This window comes from Octodon degus, unplaced genomic scaffold, assembly GCF_000260255.1.
Source record: "Octodon degus isolate 3935 unplaced genomic scaffold, OctDeg1.0 scaffold00008, whole genome shotgun sequence".
In the NCBI taxonomy this organism is placed as follows: domain Eukaryota; kingdom Metazoa; phylum Chordata; class Mammalia; order Rodentia; family Octodontidae; genus Octodon; species Octodon degus.
In genome coordinates this window covers 18,010,768-18,033,554 of record NW_004524584.1, presented here as the reverse complement: position 1 = coordinate 18,033,554, position 22,787 = coordinate 18,010,768, and the positions used below count along the sequence as shown (strand labels likewise).

Below are 22,787 nucleotides of genomic sequence, written 5' to 3'. Positions count from 1 at the left end.
AAGAAGAAGAAAGAAATGACAACCACAATAAAATAATTTCTCAGCATATCTAAAGAAGACAGATTAAAAAAATACAAGAGCATAGGTAAATGATGGAAACCTTGAATGAACACTATAGTAAAGAATTAGAATGCATAAAACAGATTCAAAGAGATATCCAAGAAATTAAAATTTCCATTGAAGGGCCGGTGAGATAGCTCAGTAGTCTAAAGCACTTGTTTAGGCAAGCTTAGATAGGTGCAGGGGACCAAGGTTCGATCCCCGGCACCACATACCATGCCAGCCCCACCCTCAGGGCAGGCTGAGCAGGCAAAAAAAATTCCACAGAAAGCTGGTAGAACCACTTCAATGAAACTGAAGATAGATTTTCAGACCTGGAAGATAGAATTGCAGCTAATGATCATAAAAGGAACTAAGAAATCACAAGGAAATAACAAGAAATAACCTGGAAATAACAATGCAACAGCTGCAAAACGATGCAATGAAAAATAATATAAGATGTATATGTGTCAATAAAAAGCAGAAGTCAACACAAATGATATAGAAAGACTTTACAGAAGTAATAGCAGAAAATTTCTCAAACATGGGAACAGAATCTGACATACAATAAGTAAGGCATGTGGAACTCCAAATAGCTCTGACCAAAATAAATCTAAAACCCAGACATATAATAATCAAGAAATTCAGTACAAAACTAGACTTTTTTTTCTGTACTTGATACAGGGTCTCATTATGCATCTCAGACTCATAGTGAACCTCCTGTTTTCAGCCTTTCCAGAACTACCACTCCCAACTTGGTGGCTGGCTCAGCGCACCCAGGCGCAGGACCAGTGCAGCACAAAACAAGACTATTTTTTATAAATCATTTATTTATTTACTTATTTTGTGGAGAGTCTTGCTACACAGCTCTGATTCATAGGGATTCTCCTGTCTTAGCCTCCCCAGTGCTGGGATTACAGGCATGTACCACCAAACCTGGTTTCAGAGCCAGCACTGAGCATCTGGGGGTCCAGTGCTGGCATGGCATGTGGTAGTAGAGACTGAACCCAGGTCCTTGCAACTAGCAGGCAGGCACTTCAACCACCATGCTATGTCCCCAGCCCATGACAAAGAACAGCTAAATAAATTCATGACCACCAAACCAACTCTACAGAAAGTACTGCAAGATACTCTAGACAGAGATAAAAATGATCACAATACCAAAAACAACATCAGCAAGAAATCACCAGACAGGGCAAGCAATTAAATAGAGGGTAAAGCAGGAAATCAACAGCAGGAAATTAACATGACAAGATAAGCCAACAGCTATCAGTTATAACCATCAATATAAATGGTTCCAATTCACCAATCAAAAAAAAAAAAAAGAAAGAAAGAAAGAAACAAGATCCAGGGCCAGCCAGATAGCTCAGCAGACTAAAGTACCTGCTTAGGCAGAGCACAGGGACTGGGGTTCAATCCCTGGTACCACAAGCCATGCCGGCCCCACCCTTGGGGTGCACTGAGACAGACTGGGCTTGGTAGCACAGGCCTGTAATTCCAGCGCTTGGGAGGCTGAAAACAGGAGGATCACTACAAGTCCAATCTACATAGTGAGACTCTATATACCCTGCACTACATACATTAAAAAAATTTTCAAACAATCAACAATAAAAAAAGAAACAAGATCCAACAATACACTGTATACAAGAAACACATTTAGCTCAAAGGGAAATTCAAAGACTGAAAGTTAGAGGATGGAAAACAATGCTCCACATGAAAGGAGCCTGGAAAAAAGGGGTAGCTATAGTCTTTGCAGACAATGTGAGCTTCAAATCAAGAATGATCAAATGAGATAAAGAAGGCCTCTACTTTCTTGATAAGAAAAAAGTCAAGAGAAAGTTGTAAAACTTATAACTATATAGGCACCAAATATAGAAGCACCGAACTATGTAAGACAAATTATTAATAGACATGAAAAATCAAACAAGCAACAACACACTTTTAACAGGGGAACTTAATACTACATTGTCACAAAGAGATAGATCAGCTAGACAAAACATCAACAAAGAAATAACAGAACTGAACCAAACTTGTAAACAAATGGACTCAGTAGACGTTCACAGTGTTCTACCCAACAACATCAAAATACATATTTTTCCCAGTTTCATACAGAATGTTCTTTAAATAGATCATATATTTGAATATAGAACATATAGAACATACCTAAGTAAATGCAAAAGACTTGAAATTATCCTATGTATATTTTCTGAACACAGTGCAATAAAATTGGAAATAATAAAAGAAACCTGAAAAATTCCATAAACATTAGGGGCTGGGGATATAGCTCAGTAGAATAAGTGCTTGCCTAGCAAGCACAAGAGCCTGAGTTCAATCCCCAGTTCAAAAAAAATTCCATAAACACATAGAAATTAAATAACATCCTCCTGAACAACCAGTGGGTCACAGATGAAATTCAAGTAGAAACTGAACAATATCTACAATGAAATGAAAACACAAACATAACTTATCAGATCTGGAAGATGCAATGAAAACAGTGCTAAGAGAGAAATTTATAGTGGTGAATTCTGACATCTGGAAAACAGAATGAGCACAAATAAACAACCTCATGCTGTAACTCAAGCTTTTAGAAAAAGAAGAGTAACTCTCACCCAAAGCCCATAAAGAGAGGAAATTATAAAGATCAGAACAGAAATTAATGCATCGGGACTAAAAAAGCAATACAAAGAATTAATGAATCAAAGCATTTATTCTTTGAAAGGATAAATAAGATTGATAAACTCCTAGCCAACTTTATCAAAAAAATGAAAGACAAGACTCACATTCATGCAATGAGGAATAAAAATGATGAAATTACTACAGATCCTGTAGCAATTCATATTACCAATACCTACTTTGAAAATCTTTACTGATAGAAAACACAGAAGAAATAGACAGATTCCTAGAAATGTGTAAGTTGCCAGAGTTGAGTTGAGAAAATACAAAAATTCAATTGAGAAAATAGCAAAATATTAGTTAATGAAACCAAAAATGTAATTAGTAGCTTACCAAAAAAAGAAAATCCCAGGTCCTGATGGATTTACAGCTGAATTATACAAGAAATTTAGAGAAGACTTAACCTCAATATTCCTCAAGCTCCTTAATGAAATTAAAAGGAAAGCAATTCTCTTTAATTCATTCCTGGAGGCAAGTATTATCCTGATATCAAAACCAGAGGCCAATCTCTCTAACGAACATAGATGCAAAACTACTGAATAAAATACTAGCAAACATAATGCAGCAAATTAACAAGAAGACTGTACACCAGGACCAAGTGGGATTCATCCCAAGAATGCAGGGATGGTTCAATATATGCAAATAAATAAATGTACTGCACCATATCAGACAAAAATCACATGATCTTCTCAATGGATGTAGAAAAAGCTTTTAATAAAGTTAAACATTCATTCAGGATAAAACTGCAGAAAATTAGGACACATGATCTTTACTTCAATCAGATAAAAGCCATCTATGACAAACCAACAGCCAACGTCTTACCAAAAGGAAAAAAAAAACCTGAAAGCTTTCACTTTAAAATCAGGAACAACACATGGATGTCATCTATTGCCATTCCTATACAATGTAACTCTGGAAACACTAGCCAGAACAATGAAGAAGAGAGATAAATAAAAGGAATAAGAATAAGAAAGGGAGAAGTTAAATTACCATTATTTGCTGATGACATGATACTCTACATAAAAGACCCCAAAATGCCACCAAAAGACACCTAGAAATAATTAGCAAATTCAATAGTGTAGCTGGATACAAAATCAACATTCAAAAATCAATAGCAGTCATGTACAAAAACAACAAACTCACTGAGAGAGTAATTAGGGAAATAACACCTTCAGAATAGCATCCAAGAAAATAAAATACTTAGGAATCAATCTAACCAAAGAAATAAAGGATCTATACATTAGAAAAGAAGATCAAAGAGGATATCAGAAAGTGGAAAGATATTGCTTATTCATGGATAGGAAAAACCAATATTATGAAAATGGCCATACTCCTAAACCTGTTATACAGATTTAATGCAAGCCCAATCAAAATACCACTAGCATATCTTACAGACCTAGAAGAAACACTCCTAAAATTCATTTGGAACCAGAAGAGACCTAGAATAGCAAAGGCAATTCTGAACAAGTAAGTCAAGGCAGGAGCCGTCACAATACCTGCCTTGAAATTACACTACAAAGCTATTCTAATAAAATCAGCATGGTACTGGCAAATAAACAGACATGAAGATCAATGGAACTGATTTAAAACTTCAGACACAACCACAAACACATTAAGTCACCTTATCTTTGACAAAGGGGCCAAACATGTTCACTGGAAGAAAGCTACTTTTATAAATGGTGCTCGGAAAACTGGCTTTCCACTTGTCAAAGACTAAAACTAGACCCATATCCATCACTGTCTTGGTTACTTTTCTCTCATTGCTGGGACAAAATACCCAACACCCAAAATTAAGAAAGGCAAGGTTTATTTAGCTCACAGTTTGCAGAGGTTTCAATCCATACTCACATGGCTCTAAAGCAGACTGGCACATGGAAGAAGGCAGCAGTTCGTGGTGGCAGAAACCAGCAAAACAACAAGACCAAAAAGGAAGGAATGGTGGCAACAATGGCAACAAAGAGCAAGTCCATCTCCCTTATGTTTCATAGAGGCTATCCGCCCAAGGGTGGGTGTAGCACTCACACCCATAATCCTAACAGCACTCACACCCATAATCTCAGTACTGAATCTTGAATTAATCACAACCTCTAGAAGTCCACCCATGACTGCATGAGTCTTTGGGGGCACAACTAGAGACAAACCATAATAACTACCATGCACTAAACTAAAGTCAAAATGGATCAAAGATCAAAATAAGAAAACAGAAACACTAAATCTTCTGGAGGATAAAGTAGGTAGAAATCTTCAAGACATAGGAACAGGCAGAGCTCATGAACAGAAATCAAACTGCACAGGAAGAACTTCAGGGAATTAACAACTGGGATCTCATGTTAAGGAAAAATTTTTGCTCATCAAAAAATCACCAACAGAGTGAAAAGAAAACCCACACAATGGGGAAACATTTCAGTCAACTATTCCTCAGACAAAGGACTTCTATTTATTTATTTATTTATTTAGTGCAGGGTCTACAGGGTCTCACTACACAGACTGACTTGTAGTGATTCTCCTGTTTTCAACTTCCCAAGCGCTGGAATTACAGGCACGTGCCACTACACCCAGTCTTCGGACTTGTAATTAGAACATACAAAGAATTTTTAAAAATCAGGCCCCCAAATTCAAAGATGCAATCCAAAAATGGGCATCTGAGATTAATATATACTTCTCAGATGAAGCAATACAGATAGCAAATATGTAGACGCTAAAATGTTCAATATCATTTGGCGTCATTTGAGAAATGCAAATTAAAATAGCTCTGAGATCTCACCCCTGGAAAAATGGTTACCATGAAGACGTCAACCAATAATAAATGTGGACAGCGTTGTGGATGAAAAGGAACCCTTATCCACTGTTGGTGGGAATGTAGACTGGTACAACCAATGTGGAAATCACAGTGGAGATTCCTCAGAAAAATAGAATTAAGGGGTCTCATTCAACTCAGCTATTCTACTTCTGTGTATTTTCCCAGAAGAATTAAAAACATCATACCACAATGACATATGTGCACCCATGTTTTTAACAGTACAATTTGTAATAACTACATCTTGGAAACAACCCAAATGCCCATCAACGTAGGATTAGATAAAATGGGCCACTTCGACCTTCTCAACTACTTTGCCATTGCCAAGAACAAGAGTAAAGTGCGAGTTCACTTCAACTTGATAAAGAAGATGCTATAGTCTTGCAGCTTTGTGTGTATGGCTGTGTTAGGGGCGACCCCTGACCTGCCTTCATGTGCCCTTTGGACATGGCACTGAGTAACTGGACGTTGGGAACTGAATGAGGAGAAGGCTGCATTGGACTGAGATGGGACTTGAGGCTGGATTTCAGCTTGTTGGTTACCTGCCGTTGCTGTTTTTCCATAAAGTTTAGAAATTCAGTAGAATAAGTACTTGCCTGGAAAGTGCAAGGGCCTGAGTTTAATCCCTGGTTCCACCAAAAAAAAAAAAGTTTAGAAATTAAAACAAAAAGATGTATTTTTATACAATAGAGTACTATTCAGCTATAAGGAAGGATACACTTGAGGCTCTTATAGGTAAATGAATGCAACTAGAAACAATACTCATAAGTAAAATAAATCAAACTCTCATGTGTAAACACTGTATTGTCTCCCTAGTTTTAGAAACTGAAAGAGTAAATAAGAACCAAAATACACAGTGGATATTGTGAAAAGGAAAGAAACAGCTCAAAAGGAAAGAGCAATAGAGATCAGGGAAGAAAAAAATATTCATGCATATGATAGCTAAAGTAATTGTACTACTAATTTCTGTTAGTATTGAAAGGAATGGTTTGTGCTTATATTGTCTGATCAGTTTTGCATGCCTATATCTTGTAATCTAAGCAACTACTTTGAAGATAATATGAAAGATAATAACCATTGTTAATTTCCTATTATCTTGTTTTGAAATTCTAGATCATTGTTTTTATTGTTTTTCCTCTTTAAAATAAAAAATTAAAACAATAAAATAAAAAGTTACTACTTCCTAATATTACAGTTTCCTAGTTCAAATTATGATTAAGTAAAATATTAAATACTGATTAAAGTCCAAGTAACTTAGAAATACTAAAACATAGCTGAGTATTATGGTTTGCATCTGGACGGCCCCCCCAAAGCCTCATGCGATCATGACAGGCCAGCCTTTTGGAGGCTGCCGAATCCAGTTTGTGATTGGTTCATTGTCTAGTGTGGGAGTTGGTGGTGTGAGTGCTACAGCTGCCCTAGGGCACATGGCCTGCATACAACATAAGGGAAGGAAAGATACTTCCTTCCCCCTTTTGCTCTTAATGTTATTGCTGTTTTCAGCAGCCACAAACTGTTACTCCTCTGCCAGGCCACCCTGCCTTGGAGCCAGCGGACTATGGACTGAAACCTCTACAAACTGTGAGCTGAATAAACCTTTCTCCCTTTAACTTTGGCTGCTGGGTATTTTGTCTCAGCAATGAGAGAAGAATAACTAAGACACTGGTTGTGGTGCACACACCTATAATCCCAGTACTCTGGGAGGCTGAGGAAGGAAAATGGCAAATTCAAGCCCAGTATGGGCAACTTAGGAACTTAGCAAGACCCTCAAAGTAAAACATACAAAGGAATGAAATGCAGCTCAGTGTAAAGCCTTGGGTTCAAATCTGTATCAAACAAAACAGAACAAAATAGAAAGACATGCTATATATTTGCTCCTATAAGACCTGGGGAGGACAGTGGTGTCAAGGTGGCCAAGGGACAGCAGTGTGGGGTACAAATGATACAGGTCAACCAGTATTGACAATTAACAATCTGTGCTGTGTGATGAATAACTTGGGCTCATTATACAGTTCTCTCCACTTTTGTAAGATTTGAACTCTCATTGAATAAAAAGTGTGAGCATTTTTAAATCACTAAAAAGAAAGAACACATGGTATAAGAATAATAGTCATACTATGCTGTTGATTTTCACCCAGGGGTCCACAGCCTCTCAAGCCTTTCAACAGGCCAAGAAGAGAACTCAGTGGCATAAGCACCTGCCTGGCAAGCACAAGGTCCTGAGTTTCATCCCAGGTACCAAAACCCCCACACCCTACAAAAAAAACCAAAAACCACTTTCAACAAACAGTTGTTGAAAGACAACTGCATATACACAAAGAATGAAGCTAGGTCCCTACCTCATGCTATATGAAAAGATAACTCAGCTGGGCGTGCACACCTACAATCCAAGTCCTTGGGAGGCTCAGACAAGAGGATCACTGTGAGTTCAAGTCCAGCCTGAACTACACAATGACTCTCTTTCAAAATACAAAAAAGCAAACAAAACTCAATACTGATGAAAGCCAAAACTATAGCACTCTCAGAAACATCAGGATAGACCAAGTGTGGTGCACCCCTGTAATCCTAGCAATCAGGAGGCTGACACAGAAGGATTGCTGTGAATTCGAGACCAGTGTGGGCTACAAAGTGAGCTCAAAGCCAGGCTGAACTGCATAGAGAGACCCTATTTCAAAAAAAAAAAAAAATCACAAGTCTTTTGGGTCATTGATCTTAAATCTGACATCAAAAGCACAAATAATAAAAGAAATACCTGGATAAATAAAATAGATTTCATCAAAATTAGAGTTTTCTCCAACAGACACCACTAAAAAAGTAAAAAGGCAATCCAAAGAATAGCAAAAGCTATATGCAAAAGCCATATCTGATAAGAGTCTAATGTCCAAAATATGCAGAGGACTAGAACTCATCCACAGAGAGAGGAACAACCCAGCTAAAACAGGGGCAGAGGACTTGAGCAGGTATTTTCCCAACACTGCTGAAGGGTGAGCCTGTGACAAGGTACGCATCCATCCTGTGGTGAGGTAGCACCAGTCAGAGCCACAGACGGACCACTCCTGGCCATTTAACACCAGGATAGCTATCTTTTTAGAAAGAAAATTAACAACTGTCATTTTGGATGTGGAAAAAGTGGAAGTCCTGAGATTTTCAGGTAGGAAGGTAAAATAGTGCAGCTACTGTGGAAAGCAGCGCGGAGACTTCACAAAATTTAAACTCAGATTACCACACAGCCCAGGGACCTAGATATAAACACAAAAGCATGGACAGCACATGTTCAGACGAAGTCTTCTACACAAATAGTCATCACTCACAATAGTAAAAAATGAAAAGCAGCCCAAGAGTCCATAATGAATAAACACAATGGAATAGTACTCAGACATGAAAAGGAAAGGGGCACTCACTGACACGTGCCACAATGCAGGACACCCGGAAACTTTACTTCTCATGAAAGAAGCTGACACAGAAGGTCACATATGGCCCCTACACTTCCAAGACATCCAGAATTCACAGTGACAGACAGATCGGTGGTTGCCAGGGAGTGGGAGGTGTGATGGGCAGTGCTGCTGCTGGCTGCTGCTGAGGATGTTTTGGAACCAGATACAGGTGCTCCTTGCACAGCTTTGCCAATGTCTGCTCACTTTTGAATAATTAACTTTATAGGGATTTTACCTCCGTGAAAAGACACACAGCATACACATTTATATATTAGTGTAAATGCAGCTTCTGCAGTGTTAGAAGGCTGAGGAAGGCAGGAGGTAAACTTCTGCCTCCTGAGGGTTCTTTGGAGGAGGGGTTGGGAAAGGCTGGAAGCCTTGTGCATGGCTAGACGGGTCTTTAAGTTGACAGGGCTGGTCCCCAGATGAAGAAGGCAGGAGGGCCTGGATGGGCAGGTGGGCAAGTGCAGGAGATGCTCCCAGGAGCCTACCTCGTCCTGGCCCACATCTGGTCAATGGACATCTCAGAGAAACCAGGTTGGGCACATGGCGACTGGAGGCCAGCACACGAGGCCACCCCATGGAGACTGCAAGACCTTCTGCCTCAGACAGGAAGCACCCGAGCTGCACCCGGGCCTGGTCCAGCTCATGGGACATTCCCAGCATGGAGAGGGGCTGGGACGACATAGCCACAGCACCTCCCTCCAGGACAGAGCTGGACAAAGCCACCCTACCCAGCCTAGAGGGCCCCAACCAGGTTCAGCCAGGCACAGGCTTTATGAGCATGGACAGGAAGACGGAAGGGCTGGCACTCGCTGTTCTGCTCTCCTACATCCCCAGTCCTCCCCTGCCACCCTCCAAACCTCACACAGCCCCTCACTAGCGATCACGGAGCCTTTGGTGACAGGCCACAGCCTCTTCTGCTCAATGGGGGGAAACACCTTTTACCTTTGCTTCTGCACAAAGCACTAGAGCTGATGAACACTGAGCTCTTCTTCTGGGGGGCTGAGGAAGCCTGACTAGACCCCCACAGCTATGGTCCCCAGGTTCCAGTAGGGTCCTGAGCATGAGAGTGAACCTGCAGGGCCAGGGAGCTAGCTCAGCATAAGCACCTGCCTGGCGAGTGCAAGGTCCCAAGTTTTTATCCCAAGTACCAGAGAGAGAGAGAGAGAGAGAGAGAGAGAGAGAGAGAGAGAGAGAGCCTACAGCAGGGGTCTACTGAGCCACACAGGCCAGAGCCCCACAGACACCCCTCCAAGGCAGGACACAGTATGCCTGCAGATACTTTCCTGCCTCAGAGACTGTGGGAACACTTCAAAGATGCAGGCCCCTGCCATGAGCTATCCATGGCTTGAACCAGTGTCATTCCTGCAGCCAGAGGCTTGGCTTTGGCCCTGGGTGCCAACCCTTGAATGAGCCCAGGATAAGCCCTGAACAGCTCAGGTGCCCCCCCTACCCCCAACTCAACCAAGGGTAAGCTGATTGCATGGCTCCAGGAAATTTGAATTTTTAAAAGAGACAAAAGCAATACTTGTTCATTTTAGAAGGTCCAGATACAGAAATAAAGACCCACTCCCTGGCAGCAGAGTTCCCCACTGCCAACAGTGGAGATTGCCCCCACTCCATCTTCCCTCTACTCCTGCATTTCCAGTGATCCGGAACCATGAGTTCCGCGTGGCACAGGACCCAAACGACACCCAGTGCCTGAGAGCTGGGTGCTGAGAGACAAGTTGCTGATCTCAAGGTTCATATCTATGAGAGGGTGGCACGGCCACCCGGCTGCCCACTTGCCCTTGGACTGTACCGCACATCACCACAGGGTCCCTGCCAAGGCGTCCATGCCCCGTCTGCCTGGGGTCACACTCAGAAGAAGCCTTTCCAGGTTAGGCTCTCAGGGTGTGCTTGGGCAGAGGTGGACCAGTCTCCCCCTGGAGTCTTCTGCTGAGGATCAGCACTGGAGAAGACATTCAGCCTCACAAGCCGGAACCTTTAGGCTAAAGCCTCCTCCCGTCCCATGATGGCGCTCAGAGTGGCCACAGCTGGACAGGCCCGCTGGGCAACCAACCCGGAAACAGGCCTTTGAGGAGGGACGCAAAAGCCGACCTGGGGTGGGAGAGTGGCGCCCTTGGAGGCCAGTCACAGCCGTGGCCTCCTCTCCAACAGGGATGGAAATGTAGGGCCCAAGACTTGATCTGCTCCATTCACGATGGGGTCCTGCCTAGGTGTCCACGACCTAAGAGTCTTGCCGCACAAGACTTTAAGGGGAATAGCTTTGGTGTCACTGACTGGCCAAACTCCTTGAACTGTGGACTCCCTCCAGGTGTGACCCCCAAGGGGGCTTTCCCACCCCGCAAGCCGCCGGAGCCTCCAAAGGGGAATGTGTTGCGGGACTGGAAACCGAGGGCCCCCAGCAGTGGAAGTGGACCGGCTTCCTCGAAGGTTCCCGGTTGGGTGAGAAGCCCCCGTCTGACCCCAGGGTGCCCGTCCAGTCCAGAGGGGCGTCGATGTTCAGCTGGCAGCTACAAATAACCCAATCACACTTACCTGAGGCCGGTGGCAGAGGCCAAAAACCCAGGGGGAGCGGAGTGCCGGGAGCTGTGGCTACAGGGCTGTCGGCACCGCATCCCGGGACCGGGAGGGACGGGGCGGGGCGGGGCAGAGGCGGCGCCACCCGGCCTGCGCCACGCCCCGACGCCCGGCAGCAGCAGGGGGCGCGCGCGCAGATCCGTCCCGCGCTCCCGGGGTCTTGGCGCTCGGGGTGGGGTCCCCAATGCCCGCCGTCGGAGCCCTGGACCCCATCTTTAGTCCCTGGCACGATGCTGCCAGCTCTGGCCCCTCGCACCCTAAGCTGCACAAAGCACCCAAGAACGGGTAGTAGTGGGAAGCACAGGTCCTGGGGCTTGCTCCACAGCATTTTAGATATCACAAGGACTGACATTTTTGCAGAATGTAAAATGATAGTTCCTGATTATTGGCTCTGAACTTCCTAGGAACGCTACATACACCAGGCACGTCTGGTCCCTGCCCTGGTCGGGGCCTCGCCTAAGCCTCTGTCTTGGGCAGCCACAGGTTCCTCCAAAGCTCTAACCTTCCTTCCTTTGCCCTGGTAGCCGCCCTGGTTTTTATGCTCCCTTACCCTCAGGAGGCTCTGGCCCGGAGGCACCCACGAATGTCCCTGCCCACGTCTGAAGGCCCTCAAGGCACACAGCCCAAGCCTCCTCCCTCGCCCTGCCCCTGTCCAGGTGGTGTCTTGGACAGTCCCTAACATCTGGGTATCCATGCAGCTGCTGCAGACCCCACCAGGCGAGGAGCAGGATCCTGTTTCCCTGAGTGCTCCGCTCCCCCAGAATCCTTGGAGAAACCCCTCAGGGCCTTGGTGCCCTCTGCCTGCCCAGGAATGAGCCCTTTCTCCGTGCTCACTGGTGCTGTTGTTCTTAAATGCCACCCTACCTCAGCGACCTTCCCAGGTGAAGCCAGAGGCCACTCTGTCACCAACCCTCCATCCCCGTTTGTACTTGACAACACAGCAAACCGGCTCATGTCAGTGTCTGACAGGGAACAACGTGTAGCCGGGGTGCTGTATTTCTGAAATCTTTAGTTGTATCTTGATCCAATTTTTGTGAAGTGAACCATGCACAGAAAAAGTGTTCAGATATTCCTGAGGTTACTGGTAAAGTTTAATTTCACTTTTCAAATGTCAATCCTGTACATTTTTGCAAGGAGCATGCAGTCAGTACTGTGATCTGCTGGGGAGAGTAGGGAACCAGGGGTGGGATGTGGCAGAAGTGATTGTGGGGGTTCGCAGGGAGCTCAGGCCACAGATGTGTACCCACATCCCTGGGTCGTGGGCAGAGAATTTGCAAACACATCTGGAAACACCAGTGCTTTCTGGAAGGAGCGGCCCACTTCTGCACAGGCACTCACTCCCCAGCTGTGTTTTCTGCCCCCGATCTATGTCCCAGGGTTCAGAGAAGGGGCTGGGTATTTTGTCCAGGCTTCCGGCAGCTCCCATCACGCAGCAGCTGAGACGCTGTGCCACCTGCCCAGCCCCGGCAGGAGGGGCCTTCTCCAAGCCAGTACACTCCAGGGGGGCCTGTGTACCCTCACCCCACACTGTGCTGTGGGAAGCTCTAGGGCTGCCAGGCAAGGAAGCAAGCACGGCTGCAGGAGCCCTGCAGCCAGATGTGCCGGGGAGCTGCAGACAGGCCCCAGGAAGGAGCCACCTGGTACCTGCTTCTCTAGAGAGGCCCTAAGGCAGCTGGCAGGGCTACAGTGGCATTATATCTACTCTGAGAAGGGGAAGAGGCAGGAATAGGAGCAGTAGGGTCCCTGAACAGGGACAGAGCCTCTAAAATGCAGCTCATGGGCCTCCTAAACCAAGGACCTTGACAGCAGTGGCTGCCGATGGGCAGGGACCATGCAGGAGCCAGAAGGGCTCCTCCTTGTGGCCTCCTTTGCTTCTCCCACACACCTAGTTCTACCTGTCAAGAACAAGAGGGGCAGGGGAGATGGCTCAGTAGAATAAGCACTTGCCTGGCAAGCGCAAGGGCCTGAGTTCAATCCCCGGTTCTGCAAAAAAAAAAAGGTTTCATCACTCTCCTTAAGACACCACAGGATCAAAAGGGTGGGTAAAGAGCTGAGAGCTCCAAGGGCCCTGCGGACCCCAACCAGGCTGGGTCCTAGCCAAGCAGCTGCCCCTGGTGTCCCCACCAAGGGGCTCTCCTCTGCGGGCTGAGCCAAGCTGTGGGCCGTGGCCTAGGGGCCTGATGCCCCAGTCAGGAGAAAACACAGGCGAGAAGGGCTGACCCACCCAAAGGAGGGCCACATTTCACCCACACACAGGTACCACAAGGTAACCACGTGGCCAGACAGGGATTATGGGCAACAGAATAGTACAAATGTCAAATACCACCACCTCTAGCACCATGTCTGATCCCATCCCACTCCAACCTGAGCCTCCAGCTGCCTTGCTGAGAATATGAGGGCATCTTCACCCGCTTCATCATCAAAGTTCCCCTCTAGCCCAGGCCACCGCCTGCCCTACAGAACTTGGAACCCCTGTACCCAAAGCCCAGAGCATCATGTCAGAAGGCTTCCAGAGGTGGAGGAAGTACATGTGGGGAGGATGTTACCAATTTACTTCCTTTCCTAGGCACCCCAGTCTGACTGATGACTCATTTGCTTGGTCTCCCCACATCCTCGCACAGCTCTGTGACTTGGGGTCAGAGTCTTTCATCTCCCTCCTCTCCCCCATCCCCACTCCCATTTTTCCTGAAGGGTCTTCCTTTCTGGTTGGCAGGGGGCATGCCCTCAAGAGACTTCCTAAATAAAGCAACACAGCAGGAAAATCTCTGCAAAGCCCAATGGCTGGGGCCTGGATGAAAGATGGCGCCTTCCTGATGCTGGTTCCTCCGTGGGAACTGGCAACCACCTCTCTCCTGAACCCGGCCTTCTGTGATGCCCGCTGGCTTCAGAGGCGCTCGGATCCCCTCTAACCTTGGGCTGTTTTTTGCCAACATGACTCAGCATGACTGTCACCTGTGCACTGCTCTGGGCACTCGGCGGACCCTCCAAGCTGCCCTATATTCCAGAAAAACCTTCCCCTTTTACACTGAAAAATCTCTTCCTTATAATTTTTTTTTAATCTTTTGCTTTCCAGACACTTTTAATCTCAGCTCCTTATTCTGTGACATTTATGGAGCCCAGCTTTGCTAAGGGATGCAGCATCTCTGCACATCTTCCTGAGATGTCAATTATAGATCAGAGGAGTTTTTTTTTTTTTTTAAATGCCCTGGTCTCTGAATTGCCTCTTCTACAAACACAAGATGCTTGTTGCTATGTGGCTTGTTGTGGCAATGGGTGGCCTCATGTGGCATTTGTGGAGCTTCTGGGGTAGCTGCTTTCTAGAGAGGCTTCCTCTGGCTCCCTCCTGCACAGGCAGGGACTGACTGTGCAGGACCCAAGTTTCCCTCTTTGTCACCCATCGTGAGCTACCAGGCTTCCTAGGACTTCTTGGTTCACCTTCAGGGTTAGGGGCAGCTTCTCAGAGGCTGAATGGGTGTTTCTCTGTGCTGTCTGAAGGTGACTTCAGGAGAAAACCACCATCTGAGTCTCCTCGAACTGTACTTTGTCAGGAGCAAGTTTGAACTTACCGCAGGTGAGGTCCAGCCTGGTTGATCTGAGGCAAAACCTGGTAGGAGAGAGGACAACTTGGAGGTACCTGCCCTGTGTCCAAGAAGCCCTCATCCAAGTACCACCACTTGTCACGAGACCTCATGACCACCTACTTGTCAATAAAGCAGGCAAATACACATGAGTGAAACAAATCAGAGAGCCAAAAATACTTGCTCAATGCTGACAAGGCTAATGAGGTCAATCAATGTGAAAGAACAATCTTTTTAAATGGGGCAGGGACAGCTGGATATCCATATGGGAAAGAATAAAAGTGGACCCTCATCTCGTACTATATACCAAAATTAAAACTGGATCAAAGATACAAAGCAAAAAACACAAGACAAACTATAGAATTCAGAAGGAAAACATGGTATTAGATTTTGGATGTAACATGAAAAGTAGGTTTTTAAAAAATACACAAAACAGATGCTATAAAAATCTAGAGGGCTGGCCAGATAGCTCAGTAGACTAAAGCACCTGCTTAGGCAAAGCGTAGCAGCCAGGATTTGATCCCTGGCATGCTGGGAAGGGCCCTGCCCCCTGGATGCGTTGAGACGGTGACTGAGATGGTATGGTGACACGTGTCTGTAATCCCAGCATTTGGGAGGCTGAAAACAGAAGGATGGCTACAAGTCTTATCTATGTAGTGAGACCCTGTAGATCCTGTACTAAATATATTAAAAATAAATAAATCTGGGGAGGGCTGCGGATATAGCGCAGCAGCATTAAGTGTCTGCCTGGTAAGTACAAGATCCTGAGTTTGAGCCCAGGCACCAAAAAAAAAGAAAAAGATCCGGAACTTTTTTGTATCAAAAGACACACTCCACAGCAATTCATAAATTGGCATGGGTGGCACAAACCTGTAATCCAAGCACTCTGGGAAGTTGAGACAGGAAAATTGCAAATTCAAGCCCAGCCTGCACAACTTGGTGATGGTGAGGCCCTACCTTAAATAAAGGATGTAGCTCAGTGTAAAGAACAGCTGTGGGTTCAATCCTCAGGACAGAAGGTAGGGGCAGGTTCCCCTCCACAGAAAGGGAGAAAACATTGCAAATGTGTCTGACCTGGATTAACATCCAGAATGCACATAGATCCTGAAATTCAATATCAAAGAGACCTTTATATCAATATTTAAAAATGGGTGAAGAGCTTGACCAGCCATTTCTCCAAAGATACATAAAATAAATGCTCAGTTAACAGGAAAAAAGTGCTCAAAGTCACCAGTCATTAGGGATACAATATCACCACACACCCAGCAGAATGGTTACTGACAGAGGGAGAGGGAGGAAAGGAAACCTGTTTGGAGGGACAAGGACACTGGAACCCCTGCCACATGGCCATACACGCACACAGGCACAATCTGCACTTAGTGCTGAGAAGCCCTGGAGCCCCAGGCTTGGGAGCCCCCCCGACTCTGCACGTGGCTCCAAAGCCCCGGGTTAAGGAGCCAGAAAGACTCCAGTGCCTGTGTCCTGGGAACTAAGCGCACACCAAGGAAAGTGGCTGCCACACCTGCTTGCCCACCACCCCAAGGGGTGCCTGTGCCTCACCGTCTCCCCTCCCTGCACCTGGCACACATCCTCACCACAGTGGCGGCCAAGGAAGGACAGCCTGAACAGTTCCGTGTAGGACCCTCTTGAGGTGGAATCTGGGTAAGAACCTAGTCTCAAGACGCATCCCCATTTCTGCACTAAGATGTGCCAACCTCCAGGAGTACTTGCCACATGGCAAGAGGGAGGAAAACTCCGAGTGAGGACTGAAAAAGGGTCCCAGGTGGCCTGGCCTCCCTGAAGTCACTCCCTCAATTGTGTGTTCACACTATTACCTGCTCTCTATTTACTCCAACCTAATAATGAAGCAAGAGCCACACAGGACACATGTATCCCCGCAACTTCTAACAGCCCTCAGCCTTCTGGTTCCTGGAGCAGTTGGCATGTCCACACTGCCCCCGTGTGGCCGAGGTTGTGGCCAACAGCCACCAGGAAGGCCCCAGTGACCTCCTGTGCCTGAAGATGGGATTTGTGCTGTGCAGCTGGGTAGGCCCTGCTTCCTTCAGGTGGGCACCTCCACTCCTGGCAAGCGCCATCTTCATAGGCCTCAAAGCAGTGATGTCCCTACCCCACAGATGGAGTGTGAGCCCAGTACACTCAGCCTCCCACGTCAAAAGTCAGACTCCTGAAAGCAGCTCAGCTCAGGTCCCGAGTCCAGGCCCAGGTGGTCCAAGCATCGGACACTGGCAGGTCCTGTACACGGTGTGTGGCACAGATACTAAGGAGCTCAGGTGAGTGACACAGATTCCTTGGGGCACGTGGCAGATACAGGTTAAGTGGTAGAAGTGCTTCACCTTCAGGTGAGCGGCATAGATAACCTCAGGCATGTGGCAGACAGGTGTACAACAGAGATGCTCCATTCTCAGGTGTGTGCATAGGCATCCTCAGGTATGTTGGGTAGGCACACATGACAGAGACGCTTCACCTCAGGTGTGTGGCACAGGCCCCCTCAGCAGTGAGGTAAAGACAGACACAAGTACTGGCACAGCATGTGACAGAGGTGCTCCATTCTCAGACTGGGGTATACGCGCTCCAGTGTGTGGTACAGGTGCACTCAGGTGCACGGCTCAGGTATGTACAGGCACAGGTAACAGCAGAGACACAGAAGAGACTGGGCTTCAGGCCTGAGGCTGGAGGAAGAAAAGCAATTCCGTGGGCTCCCTGGCAGCCTCGAGGTGGGTGGGGGTCAGGCAGGCAGGCGAGGGGTCCAGTGCAGGTACTGGCGAGACCAGGGAGGCATCATAAAGCACTGACCTCACGAGGCCAGGGCCGTCTGCTGCTGTGTGTCTAGAAGGAATCCAGCAGGGACATGGGGTCCTCAGGGAGTCCCAGGCACCCCCATGGGCCCCTTGGTTAGTGACACTGCAACGCTGCAACACCACCCAGGCACCTCAGCACCACCCCGTATGATCCTGCCAACCACAACGAAACCCACTTTCTGCTGTTTCCCACCAGAACCCCAATGTCTTCCCGCACCTCTCCCAGAACCTAGCCCCACCTCCTTCACCAGTCCCTTGCTGGCATGGGGTTTCCACATGTGGCCCTTGCCTCTTGTCCCCTGGCAGTCCTGCCTTTGGGGGCACGTGCCTCTGGCGGGTGCAGGGACGCGGTGAGAAGCGGAAGGCAGGCACAAATCTGTACATTGTTTTATTGCTCATGTTACATATTCCAGGGAACACAATAATCTTTTTTTAAAAAAAGTTAAGGCACATGAAAAGCCTCTGTGCAAGTTCTGTATTACTTTTAAGTCCTATTGGCTAATACAAGCGTTTCCACTGCAGAACTGAAGATGTCTACAACAGCACGGGGCGCATTTTCCCAAGCAGACATGTGAGCCTTGACTGCGTCTCGCCCATGGCGCAACGAGCCACAGCCCAAGGCTGTTACGACAGCAATGCAGCCATGACAACGCAAGCGCACTCAGCAGCTACTCACGTATGTACAGCTGGTCCCCACGTTAGCAATTACAGAGCCTGAGGAGAAACAGCATCTAACCGTCTGCGCCCCACTTCGGGACAGGGAAGGGATTTGGCATTTTCTGTTGTCTTATACATGACGCTGCTGTTCATGAGGCCTGCGTTATACAATACTGAAGACCATGGAGAGATACTGCTCATAGGACACCTGGATCCAGCCGTCCTGATCCGTGTCGTAGCGTCTGAATATGTCCGTCAGCCTCTGGGGGAAGAACAGACATGCATGCATGCATTCATTCATTCATTCATTCATTCATTTATTTAAGATAGGATCTCACTATGTAGTTCAGGCTGGCTTTGACCTAAGTAGCCCAGACTGGCTTCAAACTCATAGTCTTCCTGCCTCAGCCTCCTGTGTGCTGGGATTACAGGCCAGTGCTTCCACACCCAGCTAGAACAGGCATTTGGACCTTCGTGCTCCAAAGGAAGATAAGTTCAGCAGTACACATTTCATTTCTCGGCTAACGCTGGTGATAGGTACCTGAATGAATACCCAGCAGGTGGAGCCCTCTGTCCACCAGAACAGGATGGGTACAGATCAGCTCAGGACTACTCTCCTGCACGGGTGCCAACCCCAGCAGGCAAGGGTCAAGCTGCACTCCACCTCCTGTTCATCCTGTTCCTCCCTTCACAGCCTGAGGATACACTAAGGCCAGAAGCAGAGTTGACACCAAACAACAGATATAGTTAAGGTAAGTGCCACTTACAGATGACACTCTGAGGAGTCTAATAAGTAAAAACAGGATGAAGAATTCCACATGACACAGAAGAAACAATCCCCAGGAGGGTTTGCACCCCCAACCTCCACATGGAACATTTCTGTCTGACAAATGCCAGCATAGAGGGTCAAAAGCCATGAAGCTTCTTTTTGGCCAATAGTGACCCACACAAAGGAGTGGCTTCTTCAGTCTGCACCTTAAATGTCCCCCAGGCCTGTGTGTTGAAGGCCAGGATGATATGGGAGGTGGTAGAACTTTCAGGGGGTAGAGCCCAGTGGCAGCAAGCAGGGTCACAGAGGATACAGGGATCTGCCACCTCTAGGTGACCAGGCCTTCTCAGCCACACTCTTGCCACGATGCCTGTCATAGGCCCAAAGCAACAGGCCAAACTGTTGATACTTTTAAGCCACAGACCAAGGCCTCCAAAATTATGAGTGAAAAGCCGTTCCTCTTAATAAGCTAGTTTATCTCACTTTTCATAGCAACAGAAAGCTGACCAACACAGTAGCTACACCATTTAGCCAAGGCGTGCCACTCTGCCCTGCAGGTGTAAGCATGCCCCACCAGGTTCACACAGTTAACAACACCCTCCAGCCCCTGTAAGGCATCCCTCAGAATGTGTCCCCTCTCTGTGGTACATGAATGTATGAAAGAACATCAGTGATAGGTAACTCTAGCTTAACGATTAGGGGTGGGGCTGGGGCTGCCGCTCAGTGGTGAATGCTCGCCTAGAGTATGCGAGGCTATGGGTTCCATCCCCAGGAGGAAGACTACATTTTCTTCATGTTTTACTTTTCTGCCTAAGATTCCTGTAAGTTTTCATGTCATCTTGCAACAAATAACTTTGAAAAAGCCTTTTCCTTTTTGGAAAAAAGCAAACAAAAAATATTTTTCAGTTGTCACGCCCCCACCCTGCAAGACACCAGCCCAGAAGACTAGAGAGCTCCTCGCAGAACCTGACTGGGAGAATGGGTCTGCTCAAAGTCACGCGAGTTAGTGAGAAAGTTTACTTATGGGCTACATGAACTCTAACACTCCGCGCAGCAGGTCAGGCAGAGTCCACAATGAGATGTCACACTGTACCTCTTTCTAAAGTGTTCAGAAAAGCCCAACTGCAGAGAACTCTGGGGAGCTCTCCCTACTTCAGAGGTGTGAAGTCTGAATGCTACAGACTTGTCTCCGCAATCAGCGAGGCACAAAGGCTGCTGTGTTCAGACTCATTCTCATCTACTTACTAGCTTATCCCGAGAGTGGCTCAAGCAAGTGTCATTTCAACCAGTGGATTCTTGTTTGCGCAATCTGTCTTAAACTGACTATTTTTTATCTGCTATATTATATCCAGCTTTGATGCTTGGTTCTAGTAAAACTCAGTGATAAATTCTGTCTATTTTCTTTGAGTAATTCATGTTTATTTGTGAAAAATAACCTAAAATTCTATACTACAATCTATAAAACTCTTACTGTAAATACACTAGATAAAATTTTTATATACCTCCAGATTTCAGTGATATTTTTAAGACACAAAATGGACACATCTGGGACACTGAGCCTGAATAGGACAGACGTGCCAAAGATCCGCAAAAGATAAAACTGAAAGGCAGAGAAATGGCAGCGCGTCACAGAGGAAGAGCCTGTGTCATGAAACAGACGAAAGGATGTCTCCTTATTGTCAACTATTCATAATACAGAAATGATAGAACTTGAAAGAAGAAATGAAACTAAAAAAATTCCAATAATGGTAGTGATTTTAATTTTATGAATAGTGTTAAGAGTTGACCAGGCATCTAACAAGCTGACCTGTAATCAAAAAGCAAAGAAAAAAAAATTATAAAATATTTGTGCACCTTCTGAACCGAACAGTACAGAACTCATTTGTCACTTACTCAAAATTAAGGGGTTCAGAAAGACACATACAACTTAGATTAGGTCTAACAGACCAAATAATTTAAAAATACAGGATAGCAAACACCAACCAGGGTGTCCATCATCAATGTCCTCACCATCACGTTTAGTGGGTAGATGTTTTATTGAAATCATACCACCCACAGGCAAAAAGACCAGCATGACAGTGTAAAGTGTGTTGTTCAAAGACAATAATGCAAAAAGAATTTGAAGAGACAGATTATATGAATGTATTAAGCTATAACATATGTAGAAAAATTACTGAATTAGTTTGATAAAAGTGTCATTTTTTATATTTCTTGCTATCTTATAAAAATTAACAAAAAATACACAATTTTTGGTCATCTTATATCTGAATAACTGAACTGGCAAGTAATCAAGAAAACCATGGAGGGGCCGGGGAGATGGCTCAGTGGAATAAGTGCTTCCCTGGCAAGTGCAAGGGTCTGAGTTCAATCCCCGGTTCCGCAAAAAAAAGAAAGAAAGAAAACCATGTACAGTACTGTACAGTACTTAGCAGCCAAAATCAGAGGAAGTACACTTTACTGATCTGTCATTTAACTGGAAAACAATCTCAGACTATTTTACAAAACCCTACACTAGGGGTCAGGGAGAGAGCTCAGTAGAATAAGCGCTTGCCTGGCAAGCTCAAGGGCCTGAGTTCAATCCCTTGTTCGGCCAAGAAAAAAAAAAAAAAAGAAAAACCTACACTACCTCTAAAAATCTAATACTGTCCAAATCTCTCAAAGATTCCGAAGACAATGTGAACTCAGTCTGAGTCTAAACTACATACAAAGATTTACATTTCAGAGACAGGTCCTACTGAAGCCTTTGTGGAGAATGCTTCAACATCGGCCTCCCATAAAACAGTCTGCTTCAGGAGACGGGCTGGCATGCAGTTATGAGGAGGTGCACACATAACTGACCTGAGCACACACTGATAAATCTGAGCATTACCCTGCCTTCTGCTGCTAGTCTTTTAAGGGTTTCACTATGTAGTTCAGGCTGGCCTTGAACTCACTATGCAGCCGAGGCCAGCCTCAAACTCACGGAAATCATCCTGCCTCAGCCTCCAAAGTGCTAGGATTACAGGTGTGCACAACCACATCCAGCTCTTCTGCTGTTTTTTTTTTTTTTTAATTAAACAAAATTAATCATTTATTTATTTGGTACAGGGTCTCCCTACGTAGCTTAGACTCACTGTGATCCTCCTATCTCAGCCTCCCTAGCGCTGAGATTACTGGCGTGTGCCACCATGCCCAGTTTCAGTGGTCAGCTAAGCGCACCTGGGGTTCCGGGGCCTGCAGGGCATGCAGTACTGAGAACTGAATCCAGGTCTTCGCGCTTGCCAGGCAGGCACTTAGACCACCGAGCTGCTATTTTTGACTGAAATTTTTCACAGTAAAAATTTTATAACATATAGGGTTTGGGGCTGGAGAGATGGCTCAGTGGTCTAAAGCACCTACTTAGAACAAGCTTGGCAAAGCATCAGGGACCGCGGTTCGATCCCCCAGCACCACATG

At 46.0% G+C, this 22,787-nt stretch overlaps 1 protein-coding gene across 3 annotated transcripts in view; it reads right to left on the bottom strand.

Moving 5' to 3' along the window:
- Positions 1-18,301: 18,301 nt before the first annotated feature.
- Pdcd6 (programmed cell death 6) overlaps positions 18,302-22,787 on the bottom strand; it is a 21,117-nt gene continuing 16,631 nt past the window's right edge. For 2 of the 3 annotated variants that reach the window (XM_004625173.2, XM_004625174.2), the window contains exon 6: positions 18,302-18,845. In XM_004625173.2, coding sequence (XP_004625230.1) covers positions 18,747-18,845 — 99 coding nt within the window. In that variant the 3' untranslated portion in view covers positions 18,302-18,746. The remainder of the gene's footprint in view (positions 18,846-22,787) is intronic. The other variant, XM_023706455.1, reaches the window with a different exon arrangement.